The sequence below is a fragment of the Ambystoma mexicanum genome, chromosome 8 (assembly GCF_040938575.1).
Source record: "Ambystoma mexicanum isolate Mex_15411 chromosome 8, UKY_AmexF1_1, whole genome shotgun sequence".
In the NCBI taxonomy this organism is placed as follows: Eukaryota; Metazoa; Chordata; class Amphibia; order Caudata; family Ambystomatidae; genus Ambystoma; species Ambystoma mexicanum.
Window position 1 is genome coordinate 1,412,115,749 of NC_090929.1, and position 24,550 is coordinate 1,412,140,298.

The 24,550-nt window shown below is 44.4% G+C and overlaps 1 protein-coding gene across 2 annotated transcripts in view; it reads left to right on the forward strand.

Annotated features, from left to right (window-relative positions):
* The window catches only part of CRTAC1 (cartilage acidic protein 1), a 2,821,007-nt gene that overhangs the window by 1,592,314 nt on the left and 1,204,143 nt on the right, over nucleotides 1-24,550 (forward strand). For both annotated transcript variants that reach the window (XM_069611550.1, XM_069611549.1), the window contains exon 6: nucleotides 11,727-11,861. In XM_069611550.1, the coding sequence (XP_069467651.1) occupies nucleotides 11,727-11,861 (135 nt within the window). The remainder of the gene's footprint in view (nucleotides 1-11,726; nucleotides 11,862-24,550) is intronic.

The window sequence follows — 24,550 nt, forward strand, 5'->3', positions numbered from 1 at the left end:
CTCGCCTGGCCATACGCCGCTGCTTCCTTGAATAGAAAGCAGCAGAGTCACCCGGCGGATCAGGTTCCACTTCTTCGATTACAGGAAGGACCTCCTCTTCAAGGTCCAAACCATGGACTTTATCATCCAACTGTGGAGATTTTTGAGGGATTCTTGGGTCTGGCAGTCCCAAGTGAAGAACTGAGTAGAGATGTATTCTCCCACATAATTTCAACAGAATTTTAAGAGTAAACTGCATCATTCCCATAGAGGCTTGGAGATCCGTAATCAAAGTTGAGTTAATACGGGACAGTTTGCTAGGCCTGTATTCATCCAGTGGCACCAGCCCCTCTAGATCAATAGAAAGGTTTGGTGATGCTGAGAGGCGAGCCCTCCCAGGAGCTGATGAGGAACTGGATGGAGGATTTAATTGAGTGTCTTCAGGCAAAGCAACAGGAATACTTTTTTCCTGTTCTTGCCCCTTTTCCAGAGTAGCTAACATGCCATCATCGGCATGAAGGACCTGAGCTTCAATTAACTGTCCTCCTTCGTTTACAGGCATGCAGTCTCTTGAAGTAGAACCCATGGATTTTTTAATGGAAAAAGATAAATCCAATAAATAATTGTTGTCCATGTCGTCGTAACTAGACACGTCGAGTACTTGACTCCCATTGGTGTTAGGAGTTCAATTGTCTCCAACATATTCATTGTCTAAGTTTTTAGTTTTAGTTACAAACTTTTTGGAAAAGTGCAGGAATTGTGCCCGTTGCAACCTTTTCTCCCATGGGAGTGATCTTGTTGTGTTTAGTCTTAGGTGCAGTAGTTTCCTTATTTATGTTGCGCCTCCTCAGATTGTAAGGGGACTTAATTGCTTTAGATTTAGTCATAACCAAAGCCAGACTCTGTTACGTGTAAAGGTGACTAACCTGATGATATGAGGAGCAGACAATCAACTGGAACAAATATTCACTTAGGTGGCTCTTTTAGTAAGGGTGCAGAGTGATTGATGCCTGGGATCAAAGAGAGCAACTCAACAGTCTCCTGGCAGATAATCACTTAACAATGCGTATAAACACTTACCGCCAGCCTTCATCCCGGACCACCATCCTATCCCTGCGACCAGTTGGAGATCTCTACGCTCCTACGAGCGGATGTATCAGCTGGATATTAAATAGGATAGGCTATCCTCCAGCCTCCAGTCCAAACAGCAACAAACAGCGTCTTTACAATGCCTTTCACTCCACCAGGGCTTAACGCTGCAAGGGCGATGTGGGAAGCCTTATAAACCCCTGCTTCCTTATTGGGGCGGGGCAACGTCCTTAAGGGCACTGCTATGGACTTCAAAGCTGTCTCGAAATAGCAACAAACAGTGTCTTTACAATGCCCTTCACTCCACCAGGGCTTAACACCGCAAGGACGATGCGGGAAGCCTTATAAACTCCTGCTTCCTGATGGGGGTGGGGCCACATCCTTAAGGGCACTGCTACGGACTTCAAAGCTGTCTCATAAACAGCAACAAACAGTGTCTTTACAACACCCTTCACTCCACCAGGGCTTAACGCTGCAAGGGCAACGCGGAAAACCTTATAAACTCCTGCTTCCTGATGGGGCGGGCCACATTATAAGGGCACCGCTACAGACTTCAAAGCTGTCTCAGAAACAGCAACAAACAGTGTCTTTACAATGTCTTTCACTCCACCATAGCTTAACATCACAAGGACGACGCGGGAAGCCTTATAAACTCTTGCTTCCTGATGGGTGTGGGGCCACGTCCTTAAGGGCACCGCTACAGACTTCAAACCTGTCTCGGAAACAGCAACAAACAGTGTCTTTACAATGCCCTTCACTCCACCAGGGCTCAACCAATACTGTAACCACACATCCTACTTCTGTGGGACAAAAAAGCCCACCAGCTACCTTGCAAGCAATAAGTGATGCTGTTGATCCATATCTTTCAAAGACAGCAGTCCTCTGTATATACTGCAACACACCACTCTGCAGGGGGAAGCAATTTCAAAGTGCTTTTGAAGCTGTAATCAAGGAGCATCAGGAACACTAATGAATAAATAAATAATGAGGGCTCTGGACCATTATCCTCCATTCCAGGACCTGCAATCAGGGATAAAGGCCATTAGCACCGCTGGTTCCCAAAGCGGGAGCCCGATTTGCTAAAAAATAGATTTTTCTTCCTACAGCGGGACGCCTGCGGTGTCTCGCTGTAGGAAGGAAAATCTTTTCCAAGATGGCCACCATGGAAAGGTAAGGTGGGGCTCCGTACAGACACCCTCTTCCCTTGCCATGGCAGCCTGCAGAAGGCAAAGACAGAACCCTATGGCCATATTACCACAAGCACATTGTTTTCCCTTTCAAACCTATCCCACTTTCTAATAACTCTACAACATAGCCGGTCCCAGGTTGACATGGCCACTTAAACCCCATTTCTCGTCCTTTGCGGTCATGTGCAGTAGCCAGATTGTCCGGGTCATGACCTTATACCATGACCCAGACAATCTGGCCACTGCCCATGCCCACAGGCTATCCCTTAGTAACCAACGGTATATCACTATGTGTTGTACCTACATTATGACACTTGTCAAAAAATAAAACACAGGCACATTTGCAAAACTATGCTTTCAGGTCCTTGCCAATGCTCCATACATGAGTTTGCTTGAAATCCGCCCATGTTTTATTTTTTCAAAAGTGTCAAAACGTATGTGTGGGATGTTTTTACCCATGCATACAAGCCCTACCATAAAACTGTGCAGTACTGGCATGGAAAACATCATGATGGCCAGAACTTCCCAGAGAGTGCACAGGGAAAACATGAAGAATAGGCTGCCACCCATTTTTGCCTATGTTGTGAGCACAGGAGGGCACTGCCTAAAACCACCATTGGGCTACACACCCAGTAGCCTGAAACCATTGGGAATGGCAATGCTGATTGCCAAAAAAGCAACTCAGAACTGTGGGGAATTCATTTTCTTAATCCCAAAAATGGTTGCATTACCAGTACTCACCACTATCAGAAAGCCGGCGTTTTAAAACCACCAGACATGTGTGTAAAACTGAACAAATGAAACAAAACCAGGCCAAGGAAAGACTTGCTAAGAGGTAGATACAATGTAATACTATATTCTGAAATGACTTGAAGGAAGTAATTATTTAATGTATATGTAAAAATTGTCAGTTTGATTTGAATGTAGAAAACTGGGAACAAAAAGTGACATTTAGCTGAAACCTGGCTTAATGAAACTGAATTCTGCCTGACAACTACCCCCGACAGGAGTTGAAACTGGATGCTCAGCCACTCTGCCCCTGGCCAAAAGGAGTTAACACCTCTCTGATTAGATTAGGGGTGGAGCAGCTGGGGACTACAGGGAGTTGAACAAAGGTCTGTCCTGGACTCAGGCAAATGTTATATTGGGGGCGTCGTAAAATAGCTTCCTCTTGGGAGAAACTGGGGGGCAGCTGTGCCTCTGTGAACAAGCTGGCTTGGGGGAAGTGGATAAACCAGTTATTTCACCCTGTGATGTGGGAAGCCACACCCCTTTTTGACCAGAGCATAATTTTAAAAAGATAGATAACTCATAGTACGGACTTGTCAGAATTATATAAGTAATACCATTATTCTTGTGATTTTTCGGTGCACATTTTAAGAGGCGTTAGGACCCGGTGGTGTATTCTGGGGGGTTGCTAGCGGAAAGTAGGGTCTCACTCCAAATGTATGCATGTTAAAAATCTGACACTTTATCATTTGTAACCCATATCCCTGGTGCACATTTGTGTAAAATCTGGAAAGGTTTAGAGGTCGTTATCTGGATGAAAAGGAGAGAATTCTGTCATCAGTGGACACAACATCGTACAAAGACAGGGATCGGATGGTTTGGTGCTACAGAAAATATGTTAACTGGACCGCCAGAGATTGTTTGATAAGTTTGACAGGTGCAATGTTGTGTCTTTTTATATGTTTCTACCGCGGTGTCCGCGGACACTGCCGAATGTCCGCGAATCCAATATGCCGGGCATTTCCAAAAATCTGACGTACTTCACGCTTTTTACCATCCAATCAGTGGGCGTGTCCAATGTCCGCGGACATCACGTCACCAATCAGATCACCTGTGCGTGGGCCAAACAGGGCAATGGGTCCGCACGTCGAACCCAGATAGGACTAATTTTTTGGGACCTACTTTTTGGTCGTTTTAAAAAAAAATACTGGATATATTTCTGCCAAATTTACAAAAGCACGCTTTCGGAACTACGCTGTTTCAGAAAATAAATATATATGTGCATGTTTTCTGGTTTGTTTCATTATGCTGAAGGTGCAGTTTCCTTCCTGACAATAACATTCAGGTGTTCTGGGCTGAATTTCCTGTGTGGTCTCTCATAAATAAATGTATGTCCCTATCTCTTCCTTGTATTTCACTACTGGGAAGAATGTGCCGTTCCCTGGCAATAACATTCAGGAATTCTGGGCTTTCATACTAGATAGATGGCTGCTTGCAATTTTTCAAGCTATGTCTTTCATACAGGGGATAATGCTTCATTTTTCAAGGCAAACCTTTTGCCAAATGGATGAACCTTAATCATGTTTCAAGAAGTGGCTTTGTTACAAGGGATGAGCCTGGTAGAGACCTACCGTGTCTTTGGTTTCCTGAAAAAATAGCTCAACAAGACCATGAGTTTCTTTCAAGCCTTCAGAGAATGATTTGTAAGTGTTCTTCACTCAAGATAGCCACAGAAGAGTTGCTATGCCTATATAATAACACTACACATTGGGAAATATGTTTTTCCTTTTTGTACATTGTGTGCATGTTTTCGTATTTTGTGTTTCTTTGTTTTCTTTTTTTTTTTTTAGGGAAGGCTCTAAACTGCAGAATGTGAACATTGACAATAAAGCCAGAAAGCACAAGGGAACTTCTGAGCATGGCTCTGAAGTGAATGCCATGTGCCAATGTAATGTTTCTTGAGTTGTGCCACCCTGGAATCACCTTTTTCTCTTGCTGTGGACACATTGAGACGGCAACAAAGTGTTGTAATGAAACGTGCATGTTGATGGAGTGATGTCAGAGCTCCTGGGGTCTTGGATGCAGGAGTTTCCAAGTTCTAGCGGGACGATTGAGACTTGTATGAAGAAAGGCTGGCTGGATGGGTGTGGAGAATCCATAGTCCTACGTTTGTACTTGTGTTTCTTTCTACCTACCTATCCTGCTGTCTCATGAACCCTGAATGAGTACTGGACCAAGGACAATAAAGGTAATTGTAACTTACCACAAGGTAGAAGCTACCGTTATTTCACACAGCAAATGCTGCATACCAGGCAGAAGAAATCCCAGGAATCCTGACAGTCCCTGTGGCCTTCAGGGGTGGAAGGCTTACTTGCAGGCTACTGCTGGTATGTCCTTCTTTATGAAGTACTACATATCCTTCACAGGTGCTTCAGCATACCCAAGGTGGTCAGAAACAAATGGTGCACAACCACCATGGTGGCCTTATTGTTGGGAGACTATTCTGCATCAGCAGTAAAATACTGCCACACCCCGGAGTCAGAGTCAGACGCCCCTGGACAAAGCTCATGAGAGATTTGGGGCCTAACAGAGCCCCATGCTGCAACACTGGTGTGCCTGATGGAGGCTGCTTCACCTCAGGAGCAGTCTAAGGCAGTGACCGCTGTTATTGCTTATTCTGCTCTGGGGTCTGTTGGCTAGAGGCAGTGCTGGAAAGCAACACCCCCTCATAGGTGTGTACCATCTCTCCCCCTTTTCATGCCGGCACTCACATTTACTAATCTTCTTGTCTCAAAAGAACATACACATACACACATGCCAAACAGCCAGATCCTTCTCCGTGTGTTTGTTTGCTGCTGTGCCTCTCTCTGTAAGACTACTCCCAAAGGCAACAACAGAAAACAGGAAATAGGAAGACTGTAATTCAGCTCACATTCTCATACTAGGTCAAGCAGGCACAAATCCGTAGAGTTGTATGGTCTGAAAAAAGATTAAGCTGTTTCAAATTAATATGCCTAATCAAAAAAAGCTGTACATAATTTCGAGCACTAGTGACACACTGGCTCGAAGTGAACCGAGACAATTTGAATGGCATATGAATCAACTTGATTCCACTCTCAAGCCATCTCTATTTTTCTGTTGATTCAAACAGTTTCGAGCCAGTTTGAGATTCCAGCTGTGGCTTAGCTTCATAGAAAAACCCGCCGTTTGAGTCATGAGCCAAAGTTGCAAACCAGTTCAGAAAAACCCTGCAAGCACTGCTTTTGACAAGGCTGTCTCTGTAGAATCTTGTCACATAGAGTGGGCTTTCATATTCTTGTGCTTAGATATTCATGCACTATTGCTGCTGAAGAGCAAAAACCATGGACATTGGACTACTCTCGGTCAATCGCTACCATTTCAAACAGTTGATTGAGACTGAACCAACAGATGTGGACACGCCTGTTGACAGAGTGCATTGTGGTGCATGGGGTGCCTTCTACTCCATTGAATCTACAGGTAGATGTCACACACTAATAGTGGCAATCTAAAAATACCAGAGGATCTGGCAAATATTAGGTGTGAAAAGACAATGAAACAATTTTGCACCAGCCTTCCTCTTCGGGGGGGGGGGGGGGGGGTATAACAGTGTAACAGGTCAATAGTCCATTCGCATATCTTTGTGTCATGCCGGATTATCTCCTTCACCATATGCTGATGTTAACGGCACAGAAACCATGGTAGACCCAAGGATCCTGTGTTTATTTTTTTTTAATGTTATGATTGCATGCAGTGCTTCACTGTTGATACCTACTGTGAGTACATACCCAAAGTGCAGATCATCAACGGCGGACACGATGACACACATGACATCATAACACATCATTGCTTAACTATACTGCTGAACGATTTTTCCTAGTGTACGAAAAGTGAGCACAGTCCACAGGAATCAAGCCCCTCCTATGGAATACTGATCAGATCTGTGGACCAGCTTTGAGATGTACTACACCGGGCAAAGAAGTCAAGTAGAATGGGGCTGACCGACGAGAATGAAGGCCAAAGTGTGCTTCATTGATCCTTATAGCTCTGGGTTAGGACTGCTTTGTAAATGGTATTGCCCACATTTACAACCCAGAGGGCCAATGATATCTCTCAAATACCTCTGGGTACCTGGTGACGTAATGTATGTTGCTTGTACCTTGAACCTTCCTGGTTATCAGAAATGTGCACAAGTGTGCCCACATTCACATTTATGCATTCATGCATGTGCTTAGGCAAGTGTGCCAGCGTGACAAAGATATTCTTATGTGGCTTCAACTTCGCAATGGCATGAGATTAACTGCACGACCTGCTTTTGGAATGCCTGTTTTGACACAGCCAGTTTTGCCACATTTGACATATTTTTGGGACTGAGCTGTAGATTTTGACTATGGATTTGACAACTATGTGTCTGGTTTAGGTTGTTATGGACTCTGTGCTGTTAGAGATTGTGATGCTATGTAATCATTTTGGTTGATATTTGGATGTTTGTCTGGTTATAAGTCCAGTAGTTTGAATCTGCTTCCACTTCCATTTGGTCCATAAATCTGGTAACTTGCAGTCCTTGTGACAGATTCACAATCACATTTTTCTCTGTGAACCTTTCTAGAAAAAGGGATGCTATTTGGTGATAGATTCTATAATTTGGTTGTGAATTTTAGATTTCCACAAACAACTCCGCATTTAGCTTTAAGCATGCTCTAATGGCTCAAAACATTTTCATAATAATAAAAAAAACAGTTAAGATGTGGTAGTGTCTATCCTTGGATAAAATTCTTTCACCTTTCTCTGCACCACGTGCGTTTTTGTGCGTTATGAAGGCCACCTGTTTGCCAGTTGCATGTATCCATAGACAGTATATATGATATGATATGAAGAATCATTTATAACACGCCTGTACACAAGTGTTTCTAGGTGCAACAAGATAAGGGTGGAAGACAGAGCGAGGACAACACAAATGATCTTACTAGATCTTGAGTTATTCAGTTCATGCATGTGCAGGGGGGAGAGGGAGAGGCGAAGTGCTGGCAGGAGGGAAGAGGGAAGTAAAATCAGCCAGGGCAGTGTGGCTCTGGGTAAGAGCAAGGAAGCAGAGGGCTGTAGGGTTGCAGATACATCGCCAGAGTGCACGATAGGCCCGGAGGCAGTGTAGGTGCTACTGGTCATAGAGGAGCCTGGTGCCGATAGAGATTCTGAGGTAGCCAGGGAGTCAGTGCAGCACACAGGTAGGTCAGTAGGGGATAGAGAGAGAGAAAGCAGAGGCATAAAGGCAGTTTTTGTGCTGGTTCCGGAACCTCAGGTGGTCCGGCTCGAGTTTGAAATGGGCAGGGAGGCCATTCCAGAAGGAGGCACTTGCAGAGGAGAGATATCTACCACCCACTCTCTGCCTGGAGAAGCGTCTGTCCCTGAGAGAGTTGGAGGTGGCTGAGTGAAGGGCTCGAAAATGAAGGCGTTTAGGAAGATAGAGTTGGATGTAGTTTGGCCCTGACCCCAGAAAGCCTTGTGGATGATGCAGAGGTTCTTGAACTTGATCCTTGCAGGCACTGGGAGACAGTGGAGAGATTTTGGGGCTGGAGAGATATGATCCCGGGGCTTGAGGCCAAGGACAAGTCTTGCAGTCCTGTTCTGGATTAGTTGCATAGGGCGGAGAGTAGAGGAAGGCAGATTGAGAAGTAGTCCAGCCTAGAGAGAACCGGGGCTCTGCAGACAGTGGGCTTCTCGGGTAAAGTGAGAAAAGGAAGAATACCTCTGAGGAGGTGCAACTGGTACTGGGCCTTCTTAGCGAGGTTCGTGATTTGAGGAGGGAAGGAGAGAGTGGAGTTGAAGTATGACACCAGGGTTTTTTGCCTACAGGAAGGTGCAGGCAGAGGGATGGCGGCCAGCGTGAAAGAGGGAAAGTGGGAGCACTGATTCCAATGAGAAGGATCTCAATCTTTCTGGCATTATAGAAGAGATTGTTGGAGACACACCACTCCTGAATCACAGATAGACAATCAGGAATGAGCAAAGGAGGAGAGGAGGCTGAGGGGAGCCTGTAAGAGAGCTGGGTGTCATCCGCATACACTGAAAGTTAGTGGAGAAGGTAGAGATGAGGTGGACCATAGGGGCCAAGTAGACGTTGAAAATCTAGAGTGAGACATTAGAGCCATGTGGAACACCACATGTGGAGTGAGAGGTGGTGGAGAAAAAGGACCCAAGGTGGACCTGGGAAGTCGGTCCAGGAGCAAGGAGGTCAACCGAGCAAGGGCCTGATCTGTGATGCCCATATTCTCACAGAAACGATTGATCAGGATGGCATGATTGACCGTGTCGAAAGCAGAGGAAAGATCACGGAGAATGAGGACAGAAGGAAGCTAGTGTCGATATTAGTGAGCAGATCTTCACGGGTGTTCATGAGAGCAGTTTCCGTTCATGTGGCTGCTATGAAGCCAGGCTGATGGTCATGGAGACAACCAACAGATTCAGTGTGCAGTGTAAGCTGGGAGATGGCCAGCTTTTCCAAGAGTCTGCCCAGGAAAGGAGTGATAGAGATCATGTGGTAGTCTGCCAGACAGGAAGGATCAGCAGAATGCTTTTTTAGCAGGGGGTGTACAAGGGAGTGCTTTATGAGGGAGTGGAAAGTTTCAGTGGCAAAAGAGTGATTGCAGAAATTGTCCAAGGCTTGAGCGAGGGTGTCAATTTGGCCCTTGATGATTCTGGAGGAGCAGGGCAGTACCTGCTTGGATGACACTTTCATAGATCAAACTTGTCTAGAAACATCATCAGGTGTGGTCAGAGGGAAAGACAAGAAAGGAGGATGAGAGGGAGTGGCAGCCATAGGGGGGCCAAGAGAGGTAGAGGGAGAGGAAGAGGAGAGAAAAGACAGGATGTACTGAGTTTTAGTGGTGAAGTAAGAAGCCATAGCTATGCAGAAGGCCAGATAGGGAACAGGAAAGGTGGAGACTGCAGTAAGATTGGCCAGCTCCGTTTAGATTTTGAAGAGTTTGGCCATGTTGTAAGAGGCCGCAGAGACGCAGGCTTGGATGTGGGCTCTCTTCTTGGACAGAAAGTCTGTATTGCTTTTGGAGCAGGAGGCAGGCCATTTTGTCAGAGGATGCACCTACTGCCCTCCACTTCCTCTCAGCCACCCTACACTTGCATTTTTATGGTGGCAAGGTTGGAGTAATACCAATAGTTGCACTTGGAGGTAGGCTTCAGGCAGATTCTCATGACAGGAGCAAGGATGTCCTGAGTGTTAGAGATAGACAGATGCAGGTTGGAGAGGGCTGTATCAGAGTGTGATTCAGCCATAGGCATAGGAGAAAAAGTAGCAGCAAAGGCCTCCACTTACACATGCTTCATGGGCCGAATGATTGAGACCGCAGGAGGCAGTGATTGGGTCGGCTTCACCTGGGGGACATAGAGCTTCAGGTGGCAGGAGAGCAGAAACTGTTCAGTCCAAGAGAGAGAAGTGGTGAGAGGGTTAGAGAGGGTGATGTCTGAACAAATGAGAACATCCAAGTTGTGCCTGGCAGGGTGTGTCGGGCCAGAGTGTAGAATAGAAAGAGAGAGAGTATTGCAGAGATTGCAGAGGAGGGATTAGAAGCAGCAAGGTGGATGTTGAGGTTTCTGAGGAGTAGAAGTTGAGAGGTAGAGGAAAAGAGAGAAGAGGAGAGGTCAGCCCACTCTGATAGGAAGAGGGCAACCTGGCCAGATGGCCTGTAAATAATGGCTACTGTCAGAGAGAGGCCAGGAGAGATAGTGAGCATGCAGACCAGGTATTCAAAGGAGGCGTAGGCCTGAATAGGAATGACAGAAGCAGGGACCCACTCTGGAAATATCAGAACTACTCCACATCCAGGACTGTTGGTTCTGGGTTCGGAGAAGATCTTGTAGCCGGGAGTAGAGAGTCAAAACTCATGACAGAGCTGGCCATGAACCATGTTTCAGTTAGAGCAAGACATCCGATTCATCTATATTCATGACAAACGGCCCCCACACCGAAGGGTCATTTTAGTACTTTGAAGCTCATGTTCATTGAGGTGTAATGTGAATGGAAGGCATACAAGCCTGGAATAAGGCTGTGACACATTCCATTGATGCTACACTACATTTTCATGCATGTGTATGGTGGAGAGGATTGGTGGAACACAATTTGTGTTTCTGCCACCTTCTTTCTCGCCACCATTCAAATACTCTAGCATTTGCCCCCACGTGGGTTTTCATGCTAGCACTAATGCTTTAGATCCCTATGGGGTCTGTCTGCTTTATGCACTGGAATAAAACAGGCATATCCCATAGGGATCCATTGTAAACTCTGCCTGCCATGCTTGCAAAACAAGCAGTGTTTACAATGACAATTAAACCCTGCACGACATGCTTGCTTGTTGGTCAGGGTTTAGTTGTATTTGTGACCACTGTTTACCGTGCCTTTGTAGTAAGCAGTGTTCACAAATGTGATGGAACCTTGGCTGACATATTATAACTGTGAGCAACACTTAGCGGAGGTCGCAATTAAAAGTGAGGTTGTGTACGCTGCCTATTACTCTGCTCTTTTACACTCTGCCATGCAAATGATGAAAATTTGGTGTTGGGGAGCAGTTTACTTTGAAGTGCAAACATAATGTTTCCTCACTGTTAAATTGCAATTGTAAGCAAAATGAGCTCCTTTGCTTTTGGATACGCTTCTTGAACCTTGCCTTCGCTGGGCTTAATCTGATTTCCTCTTTTTTCCATGTTTTCCAGGCGGACGTGGAGTTACTGTGGGGCCAATATTAAGCTCCAGTGCCTCTGACATATTCTGTGACAATGAGAACGGCCCGAATTTCCTTTTTCAGAGTAAGGGCGATGGAACCTACGTGGACGTGGCAGCCAGTACAGGTAAGCGTCAAGTACCGTGTTACTTCAGCCCCATCCTTGACCCTACCCCTGGATCCTTTTACATAAACATTGCAGCAGTGCATGAACATTTTGCACCAGCATTTTCACTGGTATATGTATATATTACAGGAATGCATTCTGACACCGTCTATGCCATGTATTCCATAGCCATGGAGAAAATGAAAAGTCAGCCTTAGTTTGTGAGGTTATATGCATTGCTTCTATAGACAGCGTGTATCAATAAGCGATCAGATGAAGCTGGTGGACTGATTGTGTTTGCCACTTCTGGCCCCTTGGAGTGCTGCAGATGGAAGGGTTGTGGTCTCTTTGGTTTATCTTGTGTCTTTTCGAGCATCGGTCATATTTCATGGTCACAGTGGGCTTTTCATTGGTAGACTGTTGCTAGCTATTTGTATTGGAAGTGAAGGTCAAGTATTCCTGAAACCTAATGTTATTTTTAAAATGAGTTTCCTGCATTTTATGCCACACTAACACCAAAAACATTGTCATTGATAGCACTTCTCCGGGAGTTATGTGTTAAGCACGGTTTAAAGTGATAATTTCTAATAACATAATGTCGAAAATCAAAATGTGGAAAAAAATGGCCAAAAAAAACATTTCGAATGTCTTTTTTTACATTTTCTGTTCGAAATGGGGGTTCCCTCCAACCCCCCTTTTTTATTTTATTTTTGTAATGCTTTTTTTAAGGCACAAACGCAGAAGAAAACGTAAATTAAAAAATGGCATATTCGGGAAAAAAAAAATTCGGCCAATTATTTTTTACATATTATGGATTCGACATTTTAACTGGACACCGTTAAGCACGTGTGTATCTGCGTAATATGGACGGTAGGATCTAGCGTAATATGAACGTGAACAAGAATTGAAGCTATGGCTATTTGAATGATAAGTTAGTTTAGAGTTAAATAGAGAAATCTATTTGATCACTGCGCCGCCCATGATGTTGACATCCCACTACAACAGCCTACCCACTTACCTTTTCGTCGGCACACCGTGAAGTGTGCCGCTGTGTCTCCTCCGACCCGGCAGCATCAGTTCTCGCCCACTAAAGTGGGTCTGAACTGGCGTTGCAAGGTCCTTTTTCATTTGTATATTTTTTTTAAACTGTTTTTTTCCTTTATTGTCCCTTTCTTCAACACCCCCGCAACTCCCAACCCCCACTACCCTGACAAAGGGCAGCGGGGGACACCCACGCAACCCCTGCTACCATTAGTTGGTGTAGTGGGGGTCGGCATTTCATTAACACGCAAAGGTGACATTTTAGTAATATTCCAAATAGAGTGCAACGTTTGTGCAAGATGAGCCCTGGGAAGTTACCAAACGATATGTAACGCTTGCAGTATATTAGACATTCCATATATTATACACCATTTTGCTAATGGTTTGTTCAGTTTTCTGAGTAGGATACCACTGCTTACACCGGCTGTGCTCAAAACCTGTTTGTGTTCGCTCATGTGGAGCCAATGCTTTCTATTTTTGCATAGTGTGTAATTGGTAGTTTGTCTTTTTCTGTACTCTATAACTGAATATTTGCACTTACAGTTGTAGGTACATTATATGAGGAGTGTGAAAGATGTTCCATCGATCCCTGCGGCTCTGTCTGATGACACCATATCTTGTGAATATGACATCAGGGGTTTATTTTAAATACATAATTTCACTTTGAGACACCTGAGTACCGTGAAGGTGTGAGTGTTAGCTTCCTTGCAAATGCACTGTGAAAAAATAAATGCCAGTGATCGCTCTCTCCTTGGACTGGTTTTTGCCCCTGCCTACGCATGTGCATTTTAATCTAAGACCTCCTAACTTGCACATGGGGGCCTGTTTACTTTATAATTAACAGAATAAAGGTCTCCTCCATGCAATTTTCATCCTTTGCACTAGGAAGCCCAACATGAAGGAGTAAAAGCAGCCACAATCCCCTTTGCTCCTTTCTATTGCACTTTGTAGTACCTGTTGCCTAAATGCCACCTGCTATTTGCATACAACGGCTACATTTACTATTGATACCTATGGAGTCTGTCTGCTTTTAACAGGTGTTAAAAGAAGGGGGATTCCACAGAAGTCCAATGCATTATCGTCAGCAACAAAATCAAACGATGGAGCTAACGCAGGTGCATTTTTGTGGCAGAACGCGTGGGATGTCAGAAGTGCTAATTCTGCTCCATGCTCCTACTCACGGTTCAAAACCATAAAATGCATGTGTAAAAGTTGTTCACATGGTTTTAACGCATGATTTTATGTTCCACCATGATGAAAATGACCACCATTGTCTTTACAATTTGATTTCAACACTGGGACCCCTTTTAAAATTCTCCTTAAATTATGCATTCATTATGGGACCCCTTACATTTGCAACTGGGTGCACACAGATCCATGCCCCATCGTTTTCATCCTTTGCACGTCAGAGTGGCAAAGGGAAATGTACAATGTAAGTGAAATTGTCTTTCTGCTTCCCTTCACACTCCACAGTGCAAATTCAGTTAAACACCGTTTGACATGTACATACAGTTTGAAATGGATTCCTACCGAATCTGCCTGCTTTTTGCTGTTGAAAATAGCAGGGAGATTCCATAGAAATCCACAACACAGACGCCAGCCTGAACATGTCATGCCGGCGTAAATGCTGTTGCATTTGCATGGCGTATAGGAAGGGCGAGGCAGAATCATACATTACATTTCGTGCCCACTCCGCAATACAAATGCATGAAAAAGAGTAATGACTTCAAATAAATGCGTAAAATCTGAACAAATGGTTTTCACGCATTTATTTTCTGTTACACCTGATTCTACATGGGCCCCAGTATGCACATGTTATTGTGATTTGTCAAGCCATCTTAACCACCGGAATTACATGCTTGTGTTGTGCTCCAAGCTAAATTCCGCCTGATCTTAGAGAGTTCAAATCCACTCCTATTTTCAGAAAGAAGTCGAAGATGTTGCTGTTTATATAACATGCTACCATTTTCCAGATTTAAAGCTGCATGTCTTTGCCTCCCTTTTAATTATGATGAATGTTTGTTTGATGTGTTTGTTGTTTGCGCCCTTAAGCCTTCAGGTCAGTGGTGCGCAATATATATTATTAAAGTAAAAAAAGTGCCCCAATCTCATAACAACTACTTTCTAAAAACGTAATTGACAAGACAACTGTAATGTATTTATAAAGAGTTTGCCAAGAGTTCAAACATGTCATAGCAAAAGAGTCAGCCAATAACTCCGTGTTCCTAGCAACCAGCAGTGAATACATGAAAGGAGTACCTGCTATAAAAGGTAACATAGCACTTCATCAACGATGCAATAACACTGAGCTTAAAATGAGTGCCTTGATTGGAGATAGTTCCCAATAGATCATTTGAAGGTCTTAAGCTCACTATTTAATCGGAAGTATCCACTTAACCTTGCCTCAGGCAGTGGACACCAGGTATCAGTCAATGGACATGTGTCACCCTAGCTAAAGCAACATTTTGCTGCCTTCATCCGTCACCCCACCACCACAGGGACAGCTAGACATGTGGAAAACCACACTGATGTCCGCATACTAGACATATGCCTAGTATTTCTTTTCCTGTCTCCCAGACATCCCGGCCATTTTGTATGACTTGGTAGGCATAGGCTTCAACCAATCTTTTCTGATGGTTACAAGGCCACAAGGGTCATACACCCGGGGCACCTAAGAATGAGATACATATGTGTGTGCCTTGAGCATACTGTTGAAACTGCAAACAATTATTGAATGTTATTTCCTCCAATGATTTTGCTTTTATATTGGACAGAGGAAATGGGTTTGAACTGTTCTCTTAAGGCCCCTCAGTGGAGGACAATGGGCCATGCTCCCCTGTAGATGACTGGGAGCTTATAGTGACAGGTGGAGTTCTCATCTGAATGAAAGGAGTAGGCGCATTACAACGTTGGAAGACAGAGCACTCCCAGTACCGCCCAAGTGCAGAATCCACTCCTCATGGTCAGTTGTATTGACAGATAAGGAATAACTAGGGTGGACATCCAGGCAATGCCTTGGAACACACACATTTAGCTTCTCTTGTCACTCGTGAAGTCTCACTCGTTCTGTGACTAGAATTCGGACTCTGTGCTATGTATAATCTTAAAAGCTCAATAGATGATGACAAGTGGGGCATGACTACCATACTTGATATCCTGCCTGAAAATGGGACATTAAAACGACTGTTGTTTTTGGTATGTTCACTACGGTAATGGCTGGGTACTATTCCCACGTTATATAAACAGGGCCCGTTCATTCACCTACTTATAACAGTGGTCATGCAGTCGCCTAGCTCTGATGAGTAAACTGTTTCCAGATACAGTGCAGCACTCCATCATGTAGAAGTGTTTTGGGTTAAATTTGAGAAATTAGGTGCTCCCAAAATGTATATGTACAACGAGGTAGTGTGACACAGAGAAACACAAAAGGGATAATTAGGAGTTTGCCAGTACATATAAAAGTGCTGGTACCGGAATAACCCCCACTTTTACCACACCGCAGAATAAGGAAATTAGCCCTAGCGGAATTACCGCCAACATCATGGGGAGAATTAACGCCAAGATTGAAAATGGTGTTTCTGCCACAACACAAGTTAAAATACTGCCAAAATACTGCTGAAAATGTCCTGTAATCCCACCGAAAATACAGTGCAGGTACTTCCACCTGAAAGGTGGAGGTAAATGCATACCGGTGTTGGAAAACAAGCCACAGTTGCACCCAAACCTCTCTGAAATGCTACAAAAGGTATGCACCTGACCCAAAAACACTTTCCAACTCCTTGCTGCCACTGGCTGTCGCTAACTGGGACATGCAGCTCCTCCTGCTCCACTCTGAGCTACAGAGGCAGGAACAACAGCACAAGGCACACAGTGCAGAGAGGATGAGGAGATGCTGTGCAAGGCGAGTGCACATTCCCCGGGTCAGGTCCTCACGCTGGACATTAACTAAAATCCAGATGATTACCATGTACCCGCTGAACAGGGAGACCATTGTAGAACTACTCTCCCTGATCCATGATGACATACAGAGCAGGATTAACAAAAAGACTGTTTGACCACCTCTGATGAAACCTGTGTCAGTCATTTGTTTCCTTGCAACTGGCACCTACCGCCACACTTTGGGAATTCTGCATGTCATCTCCAACCCACATTTTCATTTATGCTTGGCCAGGTGCTGGAACCACTTCTGTGCCGTGCCTACCACCACATCTCCGTGCCCACCACCCAGCTCAGATTAATGCCACAAAGGAAGGTTTTTATGCAGCAACCCACCTTCCCAATGAAATTGCCACCCTGGATGGCACTGATGTTCCATGACCACCCACCTGGCATGCGAAGAGTCATACTGGAACAGGAAGCTATATTACGCCATGAATGCCCAGGTCACGCACAATGCTGACCTCATAATCACACACTGCTGTTCCCGCTTCACTGGTTCAATACACAATGCTATGGTCCTGTGTAACAGCACACTGCCTGCATATATGTAGAGCCACGGAGGCCAACACACATGGATTCTTCGTGAATACAAGTGCCATCACAAAGAACAGATCTTGCAGCACTAGTGAAATGCTATGTGAAAGAGGAGTGAGACATTGCTACAACTGATCAATGCATGCCTAGTCAAGGCCCTGTACATTAATGGCCTACCCTCTCACACTGCACATAACAGCCACCAACCCACAGTACTAGGCCATGCAGGACAATGCAGTAGTAGGGCGGCAAAGCATATTGCCCCAACAAGTAAGAAATACACCCACAGAGGACTACAGGAACTACAATGCAAATAAACACACCTACACACCGAATGTCACAGTTCAATACTGTACAAAGACAATGGAACACTGGCAGAATGTAATGCCATGCAATCTGGTAACCATGTATGTGAAGCCATAATGGAAGGTACGCAGACAATGCAGACATACACAAGAACAACTCATCACCCATCAGGGCACTTGCATGATAGTATTGTACAGGCTCAACACAGGCAACATGCAATTTTCAGTGGCAATCACAGAACAGGAAAGTGACGAATGCTGGCTGTGACCTGTGTGCAAGTTGTAACACAACATTGCATATTTGTTTCCCCATAGTAAATTACTATACATTCTATTACTGGGATGGAAAATCATGTTGTACGACAATTTAGGAAAAATGTGTGCACAGAGTGTTCATCAACATGCCATTATAAAAGGCAACACATCCACAATTCACTGTGACGGACACCTGCAACCTTTGCCCTTGAAAATGAATCTGGATACCTCCAGCAACCATGTTTAATGACACCTGTCCACAATCCACGTTCACCACAGTAGGTGGCCTACAATCAGGGGTGTTGCTAGGTCTGGAAAAGACCAGGGGATAAGCTAATGTGGGGACTAGTGGGAATTGGGGCTAGCTATATCCTTTTTGTTGTAGCCCCTGAACTTCTAAACAGGACTACAACCAAAAGACCTGGGGATATAGCCCCTTTAGCCCCCTGCCTAGCAATGCATCTGCCTACAATTAGGCACACATCAGGACCAGGCTATGCAATGAGATGACCTGTGGCCTGCTGAATGGTTGTTTTTGGGGTCTACACCAAAATGGAAGGGCCTTGATGTACAGGCCTGAGAAGGTTGAACAAATATTTCTTCCCTGTCCCATGCTACACAACATCTGCCTCAGGCAAAATGTCCCCCTGACCCCTGATGAGTACATGCTGCTCCCAGAAGACAATGTCCCACAACCAGCAGGTGCAGGGCTGCCACACAGTCCGTGGGAGGAGGGACGGGATTGTCCTCTTGTGTGTGCTGCAAGAACTAATTTGACAATGTTTTCTGAACACATCGATAATCACCTGCTGCTCACCTTTGTATATAGCAATTTTCTGAATACATCACATTCACACAATGATTGCTCTAGCATTGCTTCAAGTGAACTAGTATTTAAAAGTGAAGTGTGAAAAGCATACATCCCCATACACCCCTCACCACCCACCTCCCTATCCTGTGGGAGATATTGACCCACTCACCGGTATTGCCTTACATCACTGAGCTGCCTTTCTTCAAGAAACAGTAACGTGGCTGTGCTGGCTCCTGTGCACACCAGGACCTCAAAACTGCTTTTGGCAGCAACAACAGAAAAATGGCTGCACTATCTTGCCTCACACACTTCGGGGCAAAATGGAACAAGGAGATACACTGACAAATATGCCAGTGTGTTCTGAAACATATATGGAATCAAGTGATAACGAAAGCCTGCCATTGCCGCAAAAGCCAAAATCCCCTTAAAAATGAAACCGTTTTCACCCTTTCAAAATGCTGCTTTGATACCAATTTCATCTGTCATTCTGAAACCACTGTGAGTAAAAAGGCCCAGTTAAACCAACTCTCAGAGAAATTAAAAGCACCTTAATTTTTCTCTTGCACGGGAATCACACATTTATTTTTTTGACAAAATATATCCAAGCGCAGCAGTTCAAAGAGACTTTTTACTTTCTAAGCCAGGTCAAGGAGAAATGTATCTATACTTTAGATAAGAGTCCTGCTGCAAGGAAAATGAATACAGCTGCCAAGACAGTGGCAATCCGAGGAGCTGCAAACCGAATTAAAGAAAGAAATGATAGCAGTTTTTGACACATGTGGAAAAATGGGCTGTGCTGACTGAAGAGAAAACAATGACCTGCTTAAAACTTAATTGTTAATGAAAGCCTGCCTACTTAGCCATGTAAAGGAGTTATGTTAGTGGTGACAATACACAGGATATCTTCTGTCATAGTTTGGTTTAATTCAAGACCCAAAGTAAGGAATTAAACATTTTAAAACACATAGGCTGGAGTTGCAAGCTCTCAGAAAAACATGTTACTCCAGTTGCCAGCTATGAAACTCCTCATAGGAAGGGTGATACACCCTAAATCCAGGATACATAGGTGTGAAGTGCAAGTTTGAAAAACTTTGTATGGGTTAGGACAATGAGAGTTCACATGCTCATCAGACATTCGTCTGTGCTCCAGGCTGGGGCAATAGCAGTCATGGGACACTCACCTGTCAAGTGTAAAAGGGCAATAAAACCTTCAAATAAGACTGGAAACCTGTTGCCTGGAAGGAATTGGCAGCTGCTTGCAGTTGAAGGAAGGAAAAAAAAACAGGATCAAGTAACAAAGGGACTGCCTTTTGGTGCCAGAGACTAAGTTACAAAGAAACTTTAAAGACTGCTATTTCTGTAGCAAGAATTTGTAGAAATTTAAACATTTGCAGTTTTTAATGTAATTCTGTGGGCCATCTTTTAAACATTGGTAGAAGTCATTGCCGAAAGGGGAACAGAAGTTACAAAATATGACCAATTCCAAGGAAAGTATTAATGTGGCAAATATAAGAGTTTGTACATACATCCCTGGTGACAATTCACTTTTGTGTATGTAATTGTGGAATTTTAGGCCAAATCTTGAATGTGTAAAATTACCAAAATGTGTCAGAAAGGCGAAACAAGGTCCCACAGACTGGAGGTTTGGACTAATATGCGCTGCACTTCATATGTAACCTGTGGGTAGGACAAGAGATTACAAGTGTATAACTGTATATTTTTGCTAAAATCGGATTTCTTAAAGTAAATGTGGGAGTTTCTGGACATTGTAAACCTCACCTCATAAACCTAACATCATTCCCTTAGAAATCCAACCAGCAGAGAGCAAGGCGGAGATTACTACCCTTGCCCAATCCTATTGCTAGGGGCGTGTATAGTAAAGCCTGCCCCTGTCATATACTGTGATGATGTCACCTGGCATTATAAATAAGAGCCCTTGAAAACACACTGATTCCTGATTCCAAGCCGGTGTCCTGTTCCTGTCTGTTCCTGTCTTTTCCTGTCTTCATCTTGCATTTATCCATCTAAACTCTAGATCCCAACCACAAGGCCAAGCATTGCTGATCTTGTTTCAGCTGGCCTCAATTGTAAAATAATCCCCATAACCAAGGGAAACACTGTGGTGTTTTGGGAAGCACCCTGAATTAACCTGGCTTGATGCCACTCACTGCATGCGGCTGCCATCCTGCTCTCCTGATGTCCTATAGCATCCAGTAACCAGAATTGCCAGTCCAAAACAACTATCCTTTGGTATCCAGTCCCTGCGCAGCTGACCCTGTCCCGCTGAGTTTGTCCAGCTGCCTTGTGTTAGACCAGACCTGTGCGGTGACCAGAACCACTGACTGTCGAAAAACCAAACTAAAAGTGGACTGTGAGTATCAATAGTAACCATAGAAAATCATAGTATACCTTATCTTGCCTTTTCCTTAGTTCCAATCTCTAAGTCATCATATACTTATCCTGATAATTGTAATATTGTCAAAAAGCATTCTTGAAACACTGCCTTTGATTCCTTGTGCTAGTGCAAACTTCTTTAATAATTTTGTCTTGTGAAATCCTAAGCCCTTAGTCCTCCCTCAGGTGACCGGACTGGGTCCGCCAGGGCAGGCACGGAGATGCTAGTGTTTATTCCGCGGATCAACCGCAGAGCTTACTCTGTCTCAATCTGGTAGCCTAGCCTGAATTCCCTAGTGTAGAGTAAAACTGTCCTTGTCAAAATGATTTCTGTTCCTCTTTCGCACCTTCATTTTCTCAAAAACACATCTCACTAGATCTTGCATAACTCACTTAATTTAACAGCTAGAGACCTCATTTCACTTTCATATTGTACCTCTGATCTATAGCTACACCCCAACACTAAACATCGCGATTCACCATATTTCACCAGTTTTATTAAAAACCGTTTTGGTAAATTTAGGTGGGATTTACAAAAGTGTGTTAATTTTACACGTGTCATTTTGGTTATAAACGCTTTTCCATCTTCCATTCAATTCTAAATTGTATGCTTTTGCTCAATCCATTGCTTGTGATTGCTAGTATCTTTCCAGTGTTGCTCCAGTAAAGAATTGTTTTGTTTCAAGAATTTTAGACACATTCATTGTTTATCCATCCATTTCCAAGTGTCATTTTAGCATTGCCAGGGTTTAAATCTGTTTTCTCTCTTGTTTGGGGAGAGAAAGTCAGATTTCTATTCTGTTTCTGATTTGTCATTCGTGATTACCTGCTGATTCTGTTTATCCACTTAAAATTGATTATTTGTGGTTGAGGGAACATTGCAGGGGGAAATTCTAACTCCAGTGCTATCTTACCTTACAATCAAAAAGTGCTCCTGTTCCCTGGTGTTTTGTTGTTGTGTCAATAGAAGGTTAAACTAAGATCATTGCTTACATTCCTGTTGTTCTTATCACCCCATTGGTGATTGCTGCCCCATATTAAAAATTGTAATATTTTGTCATTTTGAATTTTAAAATAAATAAATACATTTTATATTTTATCAACAAGCCTAGTTCATAGTCCATTGTGACTCGGGGTATTTGAAAAGGGGGTGTGATATGAGTGTTGTATCATCTCAATGGTTTATAGTCATAACATCGAAAACCAAAAAATCGAAAGTCAAAATCTCGAGAAAAAAAACGTCGAAAAAAGAAAAAGTCACATTTTTTTTTAATGAGGTTTTTTATTCGAAATGGGGGGCTTCCCCCTAACCCCCCCCTTTTTTGTGTTTTTACCTTTTGTTTTTACATGCTGCAGCCAAAAAATAAATGTAAATAAAAAAATAAATTATTCGACTTTTTTTCGAGATTATGAGTTTCGACTTTTTTTTTCTCGATATTATGAATGCACACCCATCTCAATATTGAATCTATCACACATAAGCATTTCAATTGCACACTGCATGCTAGGCTGAGACTAAGGTGTGCGTTGCCTCATTGAAATCCTTAACAAACTCCAACACACCACCCCAGCTTCCATCCCCAATCCCCTACCCCATTCCCAACAAGCCATCCGCAGCAGCCCTCCCCACCCACCTCCCACCCACCTCTTTTGTCCCTAGAAAAATAGGGTAATAACATGTCAATTCCGTAGCCTCTTTACAGCCTGCTAGTGCACTTTGGGGGCTAGATTGAGCAATGAGCGCTGCCTTTGGGTCCTAGGCAAGGAGCCCTTCATGGGGATGACAGAGGTGGAGGGCTCCTATCCCTGGCCCCAGATGTGTTGTAATGTGAGGCGCATGCATGAATGCATGGACTCAGCAAAGGCTGACATGCCCTCGGTATGCTCCCTCATCCTCCGCCCATAGTAGTGATAGCAGAAGTTAACATGGAGAACTGCTGGCACTGGCTGTGCAGGGACCTGGAAATTCTCCTGGATAATCCCTGGACACTGTCCCTTATCACAGGCAGGTTTTGGGCTTTGTAGAGGGCCAGGTCTGAAGTAGGGCATCCTGAAGCCTGTGCCTTCCTCCTCCTCATCTGGAGTCCCATCAATACCCATGTCGACCCTAGCCTGGTGCTGGTGATGCCCGTCTAACACAGGTGGTGAGGGGACATCAGGGGCCAGATGGGTGGGTGCTTGTGTGTGAGTGGCACCATGTTGCCCCTTGGGGATCTCCACAGGGGCTGACTCTGGTGCAGCTGTTACAGTTTTGGGGTGCAGAACCTGCAGAAGAATGTGCAGTCCCTCCTGTGCCATCTGGAGAGCTGGTGGAAGAGCCACAGGGCAGAGATGTGGGGATAGTCTGGTCTGGGTGGAGGTAGATACACTGCCAGCGATGAAGGTCACCTGGGCAGTGGAGGGGCCAGCTTCTTCAGCATAAGTCGACTGTGAACCTGTTTTGTGGATAATGGTATTCAGTCAGTCATCATGCATACCAGTGGGGAAGCGAGACACTCATGCAACATGAAGTGTGATATTCCTACACAGATTTTGTATTCTGGGCATGGTCAGTTTCAGGTCAATGAGTACAGCTAATGATACGTTGGAGTAGTGTCTGCTGAGCACATTGCCTGTATGCCTGCCAATATCACTTGTTGTTGTGATGACGAAGGGGGTTAACTTTGTTATATTTACTGTAACAGCCCCCATTGGTGGTTCTCATGGTTATTTGGCTTCACATGCATATTTCTCCTACAGTGCATGTGCATTACAACAGCATCCCACCTTCTCTGGCAAATGCATGTAATCTATGAGCCAGTGTACTAACTGCCATGAGGTTGCCTTTGCTGTCCACTGGGACAATGCCCACTGCCACAACCTTGGTCCTCATGGTGGCCTAGATGGCAGCCTTCCTTTGGCCAGAGGTCCTCCGCTGTCTGCTTCCATACAGCTCTTCAGCATGCCAGACAACCTCATCCATCAGGACCTGCAGTTTAGCCTCTGGGAATGTTTGCTTGTGCAGCACAACTCTGGCGCCTTTGATATCCCCGTTTCCTGGGATGTGATTGTGCCAAGTCTTGTCTCCAGATGGCAACAGGAAATGGGAGATTCAGAGCAGATTTTACTTTTAAAGATGGCCTATGCCAGGCTTCTCGTTCTGGCGACGAAACTATTTCCGCCTGCAGTAATTCTGCCAGCTGAAATTCTGCCAGCTGAATTAGCAGTGAATATGCCGGTGGTAGTGGTAATTCCGCCAGAACTGGCCTGAATTACTGCCGCAGGCCCATTTAGAAGAGTAATTCCGCCAGATGGAATTACTGTTACTGCAACATTGTGTGTGTGTTCCTGGTGACATGTAATACAGTGGTAATTCTGCCGAACAACACAGCAGTAACAGTATTCCACCAGGACAGAATTACTGCAGTATTACCGCCCAAACTCGTGATGAG